The 13,783-nt window shown below is 38.0% G+C and overlaps 1 protein-coding gene across 13 annotated transcripts in view; it reads left to right on the top strand.

The window, feature by feature from the left end:
• Positions 1-13,783, top strand: part of ERC1 (ELKS/RAB6-interacting/CAST family member 1) — a 288,797-nt gene that overhangs the window by 120,835 nt on the left and 154,179 nt on the right. For 6 of the 13 annotated variants that reach the window (XM_039383120.1, XM_039383123.1, XM_039383122.1 and 3 more), the window contains 3 exons: positions 2,781-2,974; positions 6,713-6,805; positions 13,325-13,336. In XM_039383120.1, the coding sequence (XP_039239054.1) occupies positions 2,781-2,974; positions 6,713-6,805; positions 13,325-13,336 (299 nt within the window). The remainder of the gene's footprint in view (positions 1-2,780; positions 2,975-6,712; positions 6,806-13,324; positions 13,337-13,783) is intronic. The other 7 variants (XM_039383128.1, XM_039383126.1, XM_027726481.2 and 4 more) reach the window with 2 other exon arrangements.

The raw sequence follows: 13,783 nt of genomic DNA, 5'->3' as shown, positions 1-13,783 counted from the left end.
AAAGTATCCATACTTATGTGCATTATATACAAATAACATGTGTTACGTGTCTTAACTAATAATTTATGTCGTGTAAATAGCCCTTTGGTTCTATAAGAACCAGACATACTGACTTGTTGGCTAATTTTCTAAAAAAGAAAATTTATTTCCTCTTCTCAGTAGTGTCTCTTGGGTTGTTGTGGAGATGCTTTTATTAGCAGAGTAATATAAATCAGGACTGTTCTGACAGTAGAATTGCATTAGCTCTTATAACTTCTTTCGAATCAGTTTAATAAGCCAGGCTAACAGCCCAACTTTGCCTTTTTTTTTTTTAAAAGGAGTTTCTTGATTATCTGATCATGTATTTTGGATGACTTTAAAGAGCCTGGAGGAGTATTTGTTAAAACAAACAATTTGGGATGTTGGAAACATACCTAAATCCAGTGCAGAAGAATTCAGGTTCTGTGTCTTTTGAAATCCAGACTTGACTCTGTACACAGAGTCTCTTAGGAGAATATAGATGCCCCCAGTAGATGTATAGGTGTCCCCCAAAACCAGTATTCCCAGTTCCCTGTAAATGGGAAGGAAAGATGGATTTTTTTTCTTTGAAATTTAGGTGTGGTTGAAAAGGAAATGAAATAAAATATTTCAGATTTCCTGCAGGTTGGAAATCCCAAAAAGGCATTTCAGAAACACCCACCAACACTCTCTTTCCAAAGCCAAGTATGTCCCCTGATGCTTGCAGCTGTTCATGGAGCTGACACACTTGTCAGGCTCACTGCTGCCATGTCCTCCTGGAGTCTGCATCCTCTTGGCAGAGCATTAATTACACTTCCACTTGCTGTAGAGAGCCCTTTCCAAGGGCATGTAATTTGAAGTACTTATGGAGCAGTAAGGAATCTGGAAGCATTGACAGCCCTGAATCCTAAAGGCTTCTCAAGCTTCCAGGCTCACCAGGGATGCACTTGGGTCCGTGTCTCAGTCAGAAGCTCAGAAGTAGGATTTTCAGACTTACAGTTCAGTGATGGAGGGGTGTCAGGGTTTGACTTGGAAGTCACTTCGAAGCAGGGAGCCTTTTAGTCTTCCTAAATCCATTACCTCAGGAAAGAGTTCCGTTCTTCCATGGTCTTTGGTTATTGGGCACTCCTCAGTGGGAGACCTGGGGATGGCCAGGCATTTTGTTCTAGGATAAAATACTGTACAGGTTAACCAGCTTTCTGGAATTCCTGTCTTTAAAAAAAAAAAAAAAAAAAACAACAAAAAACAAAATAGTTTAGTATTGACCCCAAGGTGGGAGCTGCAGGGCCAAGGCCCTGGAACATGAAGCATTCCATTGTTTGGGAAACCCAGCTCTGTCCCAAGGTTGTTGTCCCAGTAAAGACAGGCATCAAGCATCAAGACATCCTTCAGTCCTAGAATATTCTACTCCAAGATTCTCCTGGATTTCGCTAGAATGTGGCCTTGGCTTTGAAGGAGCTAATTAAAAATAAAACACTTCAAGGCAAAAATGTTGGGGTCAATGAATGGATATTTTCCTCCAGTCTTATTTTACTGAATAACTAAACAGATTTAGCCAAGTGTAGTTTTGCTATTTGGTTCTTTGGAAGCAGCAGCTTCTAACCCTGTGTTTTATACTGCTGCAGTTCTCTCCAATTACCTTTAAAAGCAACAGAGTCCTTTACTATCAGATCCAGACTTAGTGTGCTTTGGAGCAGAACATTGGCAGCTTGTAAAACAACTTTCTGCAGCTGCACACGGTGGGGAGAAAAGTCTGTAGTCTTATTTTCTCTTGGAGGTTTGTTTCAGAGGAGAGAAAGGCCTTGATTTTGCAGGCAATCCTCATCAGCAGATTAGCTCCATCAAACCTGCTATTCACTGAAGCAAATTTGAGCAATTCTGAAATAGCTTTAGTTGATACCAAATTGCAGATCAAGATCCAAGGGCAGAGGTGCAGGGGGAGTATAAAAGGGTAGTCCTTAGTCAGCTGGTTTAACTTCCACCATAAATGCTGCATTTTCCTTCTCTCCAATATGCTTGGGAACTGTTGAATTAATTTTACTGGTAAATTAGTGATGTTAATAACAAACCAAGCCATTTAAAAAAACCCCAAACCATCTCTTCATTGGGATCATATAATCCACAGTCCTCTAATACTTTTTGTCCCTATATATTTCCAAGATAAATAGACAAAGACGATTTCAGGAGGTAGCCGTAATCATATTAATCCTGGTCTATATGGCTCCCATAACTAGCAAGGGCTTCAGAACACCAGCACCATCTGTGCAAATATATCTGACACTTTGCATACTGATGTAGTTATTGAAGTTATTGTAGTTATTATATTAATTGTAGTTATTAACTGATGTTTTGTTTTTCTAGATTATATAGATTATTATAAATTCCTCAGGTAACTAATTCTAGGGTCCTATCCCTGTTTTAAAAGTGTATTTTAGGAACTTTTAGACTTACAGTTGCTTTTCTTTTCCCATCCTTTCAAAGAAGTTAAACTTTTTTAATATTTTCATATTTTTACCTCTTTTTTATTTCGATTCTGTTTCGGATTAACAATCATTTTTAGGCTAACCTAAAAAAAATTAAATTTGTTTTAAATTTTTCTTTTCCCTGAAAGTATTTTCCCATACTTGAAAGTAGCACAGGCCCCATATATTTCTGTGTAATAATTAATCTTGCCGTTTTGAAATAGGTCTCTAGATAGCATTTTGCAGTTGTCGTAGTATTTGTAAAATACATACATGTGGATGAAAGTGGTTTTTTTTTTTTCTTGAACCTTTTTCCTACAGGCTCATGAGGCAACACTGGAGGCAAGGGCCAGCCCAGAGCTGAGTGATCGTATGCAGCAGCTGGAAAGAGAGGTAACACGGTATCGGGAGGAATCCAGCAAGGCTCAAGCTGAAGTGGATCGACTTCTGGAAATCTTGAAAGAGATGGAAAATGAGAAGAATGATAAGGATAAGAAGATAGCAGAACTGGAGAGGTGAGAGTGGTATAAAGTTAAGAGAGGAGCAAAACAGCTGATTAAAGTTAGAGATAAGTTCGTCTGTTTTTCTTGTCTTGAAAACTTTAAAGTGCCTATTTTGGGAAAGTCTGTTTAGAGTTTTTCTATCTTCAGTCCTTTATCGTGGTGGATTGTAAGCAAGAGGGTATCTTACTGTGTGCTTTCGCTACCTGGCTGCTCAAAAATAGGGTTGCTATAGATAGAACTAGAAGGGTAGATAGAGCTGTGAGGGAATGGAGAGGGTAGGAAAAGTTGTTGGCACTGGTGTGTTTCTAGAGCAGTTTGTTGTTTCGATTTCATAAATTCCTCAGGCACGGCTCTCACAAAACAAATAAGACAAATGACTTTTAAGAGCTTGTGATCCTAGTTACTCAGATTCTTCTGACAAGTCCATGGTAACTCTTTGTACTGGTAGGGACACAGGTAAACTCTGTCCCAGGTGAAGCCTAATGAATAGATCTGCTTTTGTCCAAACAAAATGCAGTTTGGCCCTTTTCAGCATTTTCCGTCTTTCTGTTGGAGCCAGGGTGCTCAAGATACTTTTTCAAGACTATAATGCCCCAAACAAAAATTATGATTTATTATGTTTCCGTGGCATTTGTTTCACAATTATAAATAGTAGATCTTGGGAAAGACCTGAGTTAGATTCTGTGTTCTCACAGAACATTTTCTCATTTTCTCACCTTACAGTGGGCCAAGAGGGAATTTCTAGGCAGTAATACCTGTTTGGGTTTTTTTGTTTACTTTACCATTCACTGTGAAGAATGACTAACTTGGAACAGCAAAATGGAAATTTGATTGTTCCCATTTGTCTTGTGCCAGAATAGTCTTTCTAATTTGTATCTCTTCACTATTCAACTGCTCTGCAATTTAGTGTCAGGAAAATTAGGGCAACTGAGTAGAGGACATTTCAGGTTCTGCATTCAATGGTTATTTTTAATTGGCTTGCTGATAGTCAAATTACGAGCCCCTGTGAATGATTTGAAAAACTCTTTTGTAAGGAGTCCATTCTCTTTTCCTTGAAAGTTAAAGAGCTCCGAAACAGTTCAACTTGTCGTCTGGATTTCTTTCTTTTATCATTGTAAGCAACATCCTGTTAGTTTTGTTCAAGTTGTTTTGTTTGACCCAAATTCTTTATACCTATGGCTTGAACACCCAAAGGTGAGGATACATTCTTTTTGTCTTCCCTTTTTTCCTATGTGACAAGAATTTTCAGCCTATTGATACATAATGTATTCAGCAGAACATCCAGGCAATAGGTTGATAGAGTAGGTTCCTTAAATATAGGCATGGAAAAGCTACATTGCAGTTATGAGTCATTTGTCTATGTGATTTTTTATTCTGTTCTTTTGAGGTGCCTGTCTCAGGTGTGAAGTTCACCATGTCATCATCTTAGGGCATGCAAGTTTAGTAGGGATCAGGTCTAAGCAGCAAATTTACATTAGAAGTAGGGTATAGGGAAGAAATATGTTCATAGTGCCTTACTTTTTTTTCTGTGTGCAGAAGTAACTAATGCTTAGGAAAAGCAAGTCAGAAATGTTTCATTCCTCAGCCTGATTCCTGGAGGAGAGCGAAATGGCAGGAAGAGAATCTTCTTACCTTTGCTTGTAATGCAAGCCTCTAATCATGACTGAGACTTGCAGCATCAAACAGTGAATAGACACATACAAGTGTCCTATAATCAAGTGTGTTTATAGGCTACAAGGGAAAAATAACAAAGAAGAGCAATTAAGATGGGTCTCATTCTCTTCTACAGATAAAAGCATTGGAACCCAGTCTTCAAAGAATTAGATAGCAACTTTTTTCTTTGAAAAGATGCACTTCTAGAGATCTGCAGAGCAATTATTGTTTTTCATGTTGCAGGGTAGTTCCTTGCTGCTTCAGCCACAGACCATACTCTTAATATGAAAATATTAAACCCCCAAATGACTGGACATCATTCCATAGCAATTTGGTGAATACTTTGACTATTCAGTGTTATCCATTCCTTCTTACCACCTGACCTTCACTCTTATAAAAAAATTGAGTGATCCTCTTCTCTTTTTAACTTGTCATCTTTTCTACTCAGATAACATATAGAATATGTTTTCTTTTATTTCTACTAATTAGAATAGGTGTATTTCAACTATATAAAAGAAAAGACTGCTTTTGTTACCATGTGATTTCCAGCAGCTGAGAAAATCAAGGGGGAAAGCATCTAAGAATATTCATGTTCCATAACCACTGTAAGTGAAACTAGAAGAAGTCTTCAGATCTAAGGTGGATACTGTTAGTGTGGTGAATTAGCAAAGTATCAAGACTTGAAGTAATTTTTCAGGTGGAACTGTAATATAATCACAGCACTGGAGAAAAAGATAGAAGGTTTCAGAGACTTTATAGTGAGGTTTCAATTAGTAGTTTCTCTTTCTCTGAATAATTGTTGCCATTTCTGTTTGACCTTAGTTGTTTTAAGCTGCTCCCCAAACCACTATTCCCTAAAACCTTGATTTCTTCTTGTGAGTTTTTGCACAAAGCAGAGATCTTAACATGCCTATTAAATGTATAGGTTGGGCTTGGTTTTATCTACCATGCTTGTTTATAAAATATTCCTTCATGGCTGAACTTACATATCCAGGCATGTTACATGGATGTTTAAGAGCTAGAGTCTTGGTTTCCTGGGAAAAAAAATAGGTAATTTTAAAAGTCTTTCCTAAGCTGAGGTCCGTGCAGAGCGAGCTAGAAATTATCTTGACTTCTAATGCTTCTAGAGCTGTTCAAACTCTGCTGTGCAAAGAACCCCAGTGCTTGCAGAAGCATTTGTCAGCAGGCAAAATAGTGAATATTGCTGTGCCTATCAGGAACCATTAGTATTCTGTGTAGAGCAAGATGAGAAGAAATAAGTCACATTCAGAGAATAACTGTACTAACAAAAATGGGATTTTTCAAAAGAGAAAGTCTCTGTTCCCTGCAGTTTTCTCTTGTGCTAGTTATATGTGACAACTAGACCATCTGTGGTCAGGAAAAGAGAAATAGTAGCACAGTTTCATCCATGGAAGAGAAGAAATGTGTCGCCTATTAGGGAAGTATGCATGGAGGAACAGAGAAGGGGAAGAGACAGTAGGGAGAGGAAGATTAAATAAAAAGCAGAAAACTGTTCTCTTAAAGCCTTTTCAATGTAGGCAAAGCTGCCTTTGATTTAAATTAAAATGAGGAGGGAAATGCTTCCACTCTTCAGTAGCTGTTGCAATTTCTGGGTGGGTGACATTGTTTTTCAGCTGTGAATGGGAGGAAAGATATAAAAAAAAAAGGATTAGTATGGTGCATGCTATGCAGAAGTTTGAAAAATATTCCAGAGTAAACACAAGGTTGAAAGCACAAAAGCACAAACTCATTGATTTATATTCTCTATGGGGAGGATTTTGTTTTTTCTTACGAGAAGGTGGGCCCTAAGTCCACTTTTCTTCTGTGGTTGAACAGCCCTATAAGTTTTGTTTCTGTCCCCGATTGCGATGGTGTGTAGAGGGTTTTTTGTAGCTGTCTGGTTGTTCACTTTCTTTATTACTAACTGTTTGCTTTTTGTATTGCCATTCCACAATCTCCCGTCTCTCTCTGTAACTTTCCATTTTGTGTTTTGTTTCCTCCCTCGCCTATTCCTTTCCATTGACACTGTCCCGTCCTGGTTCCACGAGTTGTTTTGTTTTGTCCGTGCGGGGTTTTGTTGCCCGTGCCTTTTCTCAGAAAGCACGCCTCCCGCAAACTGCACCCTCCCTACCAGGTGTCGGTCCCCGCACCGCAACACGTAGGGGGGTTTGTGTGGGACTTCCTGGGAAAGTGAGTGCTCTCTAAGGCTTCTGTTTCCTCCGGGCTGGAATGTCGCCGCTGGCTGCCCGGCTGCTCCTGCTGCTGCTGCTCTTTGGGTCTGCTGCAACTATGCTTTTTTCCGTGGGTCAAACAGGAACTAGTGCTGTCAAGTACAAGCTCTGACAGTCTCTGCGTTCAACTCATGTCACAGTGGCTGTGACCACAGTCCAGAGGAGGTTTGCTGCTATTCTCCTTGATTTAAACTCAACAGAAGCTGTTGCTTTTCAGTTCGAATTCTCTTGCTGTGTTTTAACTCTCTGCTCTCAGTTCTACCTGAACCAGCTAAAACTCAGTGTTCTTCAAGTATTCTAAAACGTGTCATTGATAGAGGTCGGTATTGGCTTATTCTTGGGATTTATTGTGATCATTATCCTGAAATAAGAAAACAAACAAAAATGAAGATAAAGAAAAATAATGCTACTTATCTGGGACATGGCCTTCACAGCCTTCAGATGGGTAGTTTACATGCAGACCTATTTGTGTGCATATATTGTGCAAATAAGGACTGACTTTGTAGCTGAGAGGTGGCAATAAGTATATATGTATATGTTGCTTCAGAAGTAAGCACTGAGTGAATATATATGGAAGTCCCGGTTCCAGTTACAGGTTTAAAATTGATTTTCATTCAGCATACTCACTGTATAAGATAGGTAGCTCTTGTAAGGACGCAGGGCACTACCATTATTTTCCTGGAGGAAGCTTGACTTTGATTTGGGAACTAAGGAAGACAGCGCTCAGCTTTGGACTACCAGCAGTCCTGTTAAGGACAGCTGGAGTTGGTGGCTATTTTAAGACAGAGATTTTGGAGAGTTTTTCTAAAATGAATTTAAGGATGCCCTGTTCAAGAGGAAGCCTTCCAACTTTTGATTTGTAGCAGCTAAAGGGTATAGTCCTCATCTTAAATATTTCTTCTCAACAGTAAATAAAAGATTAAAAAAATTGGGTGATCTCAAAGGAGTGCTGAAAAATGTGGACAGTAGAATGAAGTTTCTTACTTTGTATGTCTTTAAGACAGTGATATGATGGTGTAGTGTTCTGTGAAGGATAGATGGAGAGAGAAATTAGCTGTATTTTCCATCAACTTTACAGTTTCCTAGAATAGTGTAAAGGAAACTGTACTAGTAAATTATGCCCTATGCTTAAGTCAACAATTTGAAGTTGAAATACATATTTTCAAACCACTACTCTCATCTTATAATAATTGTCTTTGGTCTTCAAGTTGGTTGTTTCTTTGAATTTTTAAATAATTTTTTATAGAATTCCTAAACAAGAACCACCTCAGGGCATATAAATAATTTAAAGTAAAAGGGATGTTGTCAAATTAAAGAAAGGTGTTTATAAAGTCATAATCATCACCGTTAACCTTGAGTAATTGTTGTAACTCATTATAGTCCTCCAAAAGTAAATTGAATTCTGATTCAGGCATAGGAAAACCTGAAACAATTAAATATTATTTTCAAATACTTTAGTCCACTTTGGTGCCATAAAACATAAGAGCAAATCAAATATATTTATCTTATGGTCAAATGGTATTATTACAAGGCAGAATCTATTGTTGTGTTTTTCATCTGCTTCCCTCAAAAATGTGTAGCTTAAGTGACTATTAACATTCAAAGGTAAATCACTCAAAACTTAGGATATTCCAAAATGAAGATTGCCTTGTAATTTTAATTCACCTCTTATGTGAGCATATATGAATATTGCAGTGAAGCAATACAGTCTTCAACCATATGAACAAATTTTTTCCACAAGAAGGACATAGCTGAAATTGTCCCCAAAAAATCCTGGGTGAGGTTGACACCTGTCGTGGAAAATATCAGCAAGATTTGTTAATCTTTGGCAATCAACTGAGGATAAGGTTTTGTAATGGAAAGAAGTGGTCAGGCCCATAGTTAGTTCAGCTCTCCCTCAGAGTACACAGATCTGTTGAATATTAAGATTTTCATGATTTCTGAGCCAGGAAATGAAGAAGTCATTTCTTTCTTCTAAGTCTTTCTTTCTCTTCCTACAAAATGAGCATTATTCCTGAAGTCCCATATCAAGTTTCACAGAGGGAAAACGAAATCCATTTTAGATCAACATAACTGCTTTAAACAGATAAAAATAAAACATGCAGGCATCTTCATTTACAGGTATTTAACTTCATACATTTGAAAGTGTGCTGATTTTCAGAAGACAAGTGTCTGCCCTCTGAAAGTCAACCTTTGTTAAAGTGCCTTAAGATCAACAGTCAAACTCACTAATCGCTTTTGAAACCTGCATCTAAGGAAAGAGAGACAGGGAGACACTGCCAGTAATTGCAAATCCATCTGTAGAGAGCACCAGATAAAAAAGCCATCATGGTGATTTTACGGTGACTCCTCAATCCATCCTCACCTTTTTCATATAATGGGATATCCTTTTTCGATTTGTTCTTTATTTAGCTGTTCTTTATTTCCCATTCTCTCCCTCTTCCTGTGTTTTGGGAGAAACTGAAACTTTGTGATATTGCAGAAACAGCTGTTCTGAAAAACAAGGTCAAAGAACCCCAATTAGTCCAGCCCTTGACATGGTGAGAGGTCAGGGCTGGTGCAGGCTTTGGCTGAATGGGCCTGCTGTGTTATCCCATCACTGAAACACCTAAAGCCTGGTATTTGCCCTAGTATTATGTCCATGTTCAAGCAGGCAGGACTGACATTATTAAACAGAGTGATTCATGTCCATGGAACTGAGTACAGACCAACTCCTTTGTTAAATTCAACCGTGGGCTGAAAGTGTGGTTTGTCTGCTAATCCAAGACTAAGGATCTGATCTTGGATCCTCCAAGAAGGACCCTGCACTAGAGAAATACGTACAAATAATGAGAAGCACTGATTGTGAACTTTTTTGAAGGCTTCTTTTCCTGCCAAGTTTTCTGTAGTGCTGAAGTCCTCTTTGTTTTTATCATTAAATCAGGGTGGTTATCAAGCATTCCCTCTCATGCTTATTATCTCTAATGAATATAGGAGTTGTCATCTGCCTGCATTGTAGCAATGATGGGTTTTATTTAGCAAATGTCTCCTAATCCAGCTGTTTGATCAGTAGAGTGTAAGAGCTATGATATAATTAAAATAATTCTAAAACCCAAGGAGAAGAATTCTCATCTAAATAAGGAGCCTAGTTTGCATATCAGGGTTTCATTGTTGCCTGCCTTTACTACATCTCTTCAAAAGCTGTTTTGTAGCTTTGTTTCAGTCAACATCTTTGAGCAATATGAGGGTATCCATACTCACAAGCTAGTACAAAAGGAGGGAAAAAAAACCACCAAAAACTCTCTTTTATACAGCTGGTATAGTAAAAAAGCATCAGATCCTTACAATATCATGGAGTACAGAAAGAACGAAAGGAGTATCCAGTAATTGCCAGTAAGCCAGTGAAATAGTAATATTAGTGGCCAAGTCTGTGCTCTTAGATCCATGCATGCCTGTGCACATGGATGTACACACAAACCTTCTCCCTCTGTCTCTCTGTCTCTTCTCTATCCCTCTAAATATCAACCCAGAAAGAAAGGAAAAGACCAGACATCGTTCTTTTTACCAAGAAAATATGTCAGAAGTAAACATAAATATGTCAGAAGTGGTAAACATAAATAGCCTTTCTGCTCTGACAGACATAAGGAAGATCAAATGCCTGTTGTTCCTTGTCAGACTGCTTTGAAGGAATGACAGTTGTAAATATACACAATCACTCACTGTCAAACAAATGGAATTCAAAGGTTGACTGAAAATCGTTACATAAACTCCCCCCTAAGTACATCTGAGATTAATTTAGCAGACTTGTTTCACTCCCTATAATATACAAGCATGTGGGAAAAATTGTAGCTGGAATAATCAACAGCTTTAAAAATACATTTTTCTTAATTAAAATACTGAAGCGTTCACATCTCACTATTTTGATCCGCGCCCAGTGATCAGATTTAAGTCGGCTTTAACTTTAAGATTAACAAGATGGTATTTTAAAGGAAAATGGCTTTCTCTGAGACTACCAGTTGGCATTACAATTGTCTTATCTCCCTGTGTGACTGTTGCATCGGAATACACAGTTAATGGGGCTGGGCAGAAACGCTGCTGCTGGATCTTGTAAGGAATGCTGCAAGTGTGTGTCGTTGCTCGAAGGGAAAGAGTGCGAACCAAAACTTGTTATTTTGCTCTGCCATGAGCATGTGTGGGTGTGGATCTGATCCTGCTTGCTTGGGGCTGCTGCCTGGGGCAGATGCTTGCTGTGCTCCTCTGCGCAATTTCACTGATGGAGCCCCGTGCACTGAGGCTTCACCTCCAGACCGTGGCAGATCTCCATTTACTTCCTAATAACTGACAGTTTCCAGTGTCTGCCTTGGGTTTAGTTCCAGTGATAGCACACGGACAGATTTTTGTCCGGTTTTAATGTGCTTTCGGACGTAGTCCTTATTTTTGCTTGGATAAATATTATGGTTATTCTAAAAATCTACATTTTGAAAAAAAAATACTTTGTACCCCTGTAAAAAAAACCAGGGAAAAAGGGGCTAGCAATTACACAAAATGTATTTTTCTTTGGAAGAAAGAATTTATTCCGTAACAAAATGGAGATGTACCAATAATTGTTCTCCATTTAAATCCCATGCAGCTGGCTAAATAATACTTCTGCAGCATACAGAAAATTGCAAGTGACCTCAGCATAGTTTTTTTACATACTGTTTTGCCTTCATCCTGTGCCAGCAAAAGATGCTACCTTTAATAGCAGTTGAAAGAACGGTACAGTTCATTTAAATTCTACAGGGCTGTTCTGAGTTCTAGCCTGTACATTTTTTCTCTGTTAAACTGGAGAAAAAATATCACATCATTACAATAGAACCAGGAATGGCAAAGGATCCCTGAGAAGTCTTGAATTTTCATAATTTAGAATCGGTAACAGTCATAAAAAAAGTGAACCTTTTTTTCCCATACCTTATTTATTCCCATATCTAACCAAGTGTTTATTTTCACTTTTTTCTTCTCTTTTGTTAAATTTGTTGAATTTCAGTCAGAATTAGTTACTCGTTTTTCTGTATGAATTAACTGAGGCTTTTGGAACATTATAACCTGCTTCAAGATCAAAGATGTGGTATTTGGCATTTTACAAGTCTCATCTTTCCCAGAATCTCCAAATAGCACAGCCTTTACAACAGCTGTCCTTGAAGAGCTTGATTGGAAGAATGTTAGTTTAGAAGCCAAAGAAAAGTACCTTTACACTAGTTAATCTGTTACAGACCAACAACAGCTGCTTGTACAAATCCAATACCCTGCATGGTTGATAGTAAAATTTATGCCAGAAATAAGGACTTCAAATTTCATTTACATGCCTCCATATACCGAGAGTAATAAAGAACATAGCAGTTAGCCTATCCTATAGAAATATTTTTCTCCAGACCATATCCTGCCTTTTTAGAGCGAAATTTTGTCATGGGAGAAGTACAACGTGTGTCGTAGAAGCCAAATTGCCACTTGGGACAGAAGGACATTTACTTCACCTCTCTTCTATTGACTGAAAAAGCATCAAATTTAAACGGAGATTAAAAGCTCTGTGTTTATGGCTCCTTGTTGCCTTCCCTGGGTGTTATCAGTGAAATTGCCAGCAGATGCCTATGAAAGATATTGGAGACATTTGGGGGGGAAAAAAAAAAGCAATAATGAACCTATGGGACCTCACGTTATGCAGGGGACTCCAGCATTTTGTCTTGGTCAATTCTGCTGTTGAACAATGTTGGAGAGAACTGTCCAAAATATGCCTGTTTGGTCATTATTGTTTTTAGATTGCACCTTATACAGGAGAATTATATGGCAGGAAGAAGAAACAGATGCTTATTTTGTTTCTCTTTGGAAGGGTGTGTTCAATGTCAAAATTAAGAAGGATGAACTTTTACCTTTGACAAGTCTTCAGGTCTTGAAGACTTTACTCCGTGGTTGGGGTTTTTTTCCTTCCTGTCCAACAAGTCGGGATCATCTGCAGGAAAACTGAAAAAAATGTGTGTCTTGCTCATGGAGAGAAAATAAGCCCCTAGAAGATGGCATAAAGGAACACATGAGGTTTCATCTTGGATAGTCAAACTCCATATTTTCAAAATGTTTGTTAGAATTCTGGAAGAAGGATACTTGCTGATGATGTGATTTAAATCCAGAGTTTTCTATAGTCAGCTTATTTCCTTTTTCCAAGAACTGTTTTATATTGGAGACTATTTTCTCTGTAGAAAGTTACCTCTAATTGAAATGGTGTAATCTAATGTAAAGGTCCTTTTTTTCTTTTCTTTCTTGTTCTTTTTTTTTTTTTTTAATTAGATGTCTATAAAACATGCAGCTCTGTGTTTGTGAAGGACTGTGTGTCTGTGTGTCATTACCTGATTTATATCTGCTTGTTTTGTCCTTTATTCTTGAACTGCTTTATCTCTGGACACTGTTTTCACAAACTCTTAACTCTTTCTCTTTCGCATCTCCTTCCTGGATTTGCTGCTTCCTTCAGCCTCACCTCAAGGTCAGTATTCGCTTTTAAAGGGGTGTTTATAAAACTGTTGTCTATTCAGCTAAAATTGAGATCTTGGAGAAGATTGCACATCAAATTACATGATGGCAAAATAAAAGATCAGACATTTAGTTAGGTCTCTGTGTAGGAGGATGGGTTGAATAGGGTGTATGTTTAGAAGAAACGTGTACTTGAAGGAAAGAATTTGTATCAAACCATTGTAAATCAATGTTGTTGTGCACTAGGAAGAAAGGGGAAGAGTAACTAGTGATGCCTTTAAAGGGAAAAAAATACAGAAACGGGAAGCTGAAGCAAGAGTTTAAATATTACTGGGTTTATCTGTTACTTTAAGAAGAAAAAAGATTGGCTATTAGCCATGTTCTTTGATACATTACATGCTGTTGAGTGCAAAATCGGTTCCTTTAAAATACTAGTCATATGTACTTTAACTGTTGGGTT

Source organism: Pipra filicauda, unplaced genomic scaffold (genome assembly GCF_003945595.2).
Source record: "Pipra filicauda isolate LSUMZ 115617 unplaced genomic scaffold, ASM394559v2 scaffold2_size9829703_pilon, whole genome shotgun sequence".
In the NCBI taxonomy this organism is placed as follows: domain Eukaryota; kingdom Metazoa; phylum Chordata; class Aves; order Passeriformes; family Pipridae; genus Pipra; species Pipra filicauda.
This window is presented reverse-complemented; position numbering and strand designations above follow the sequence as displayed.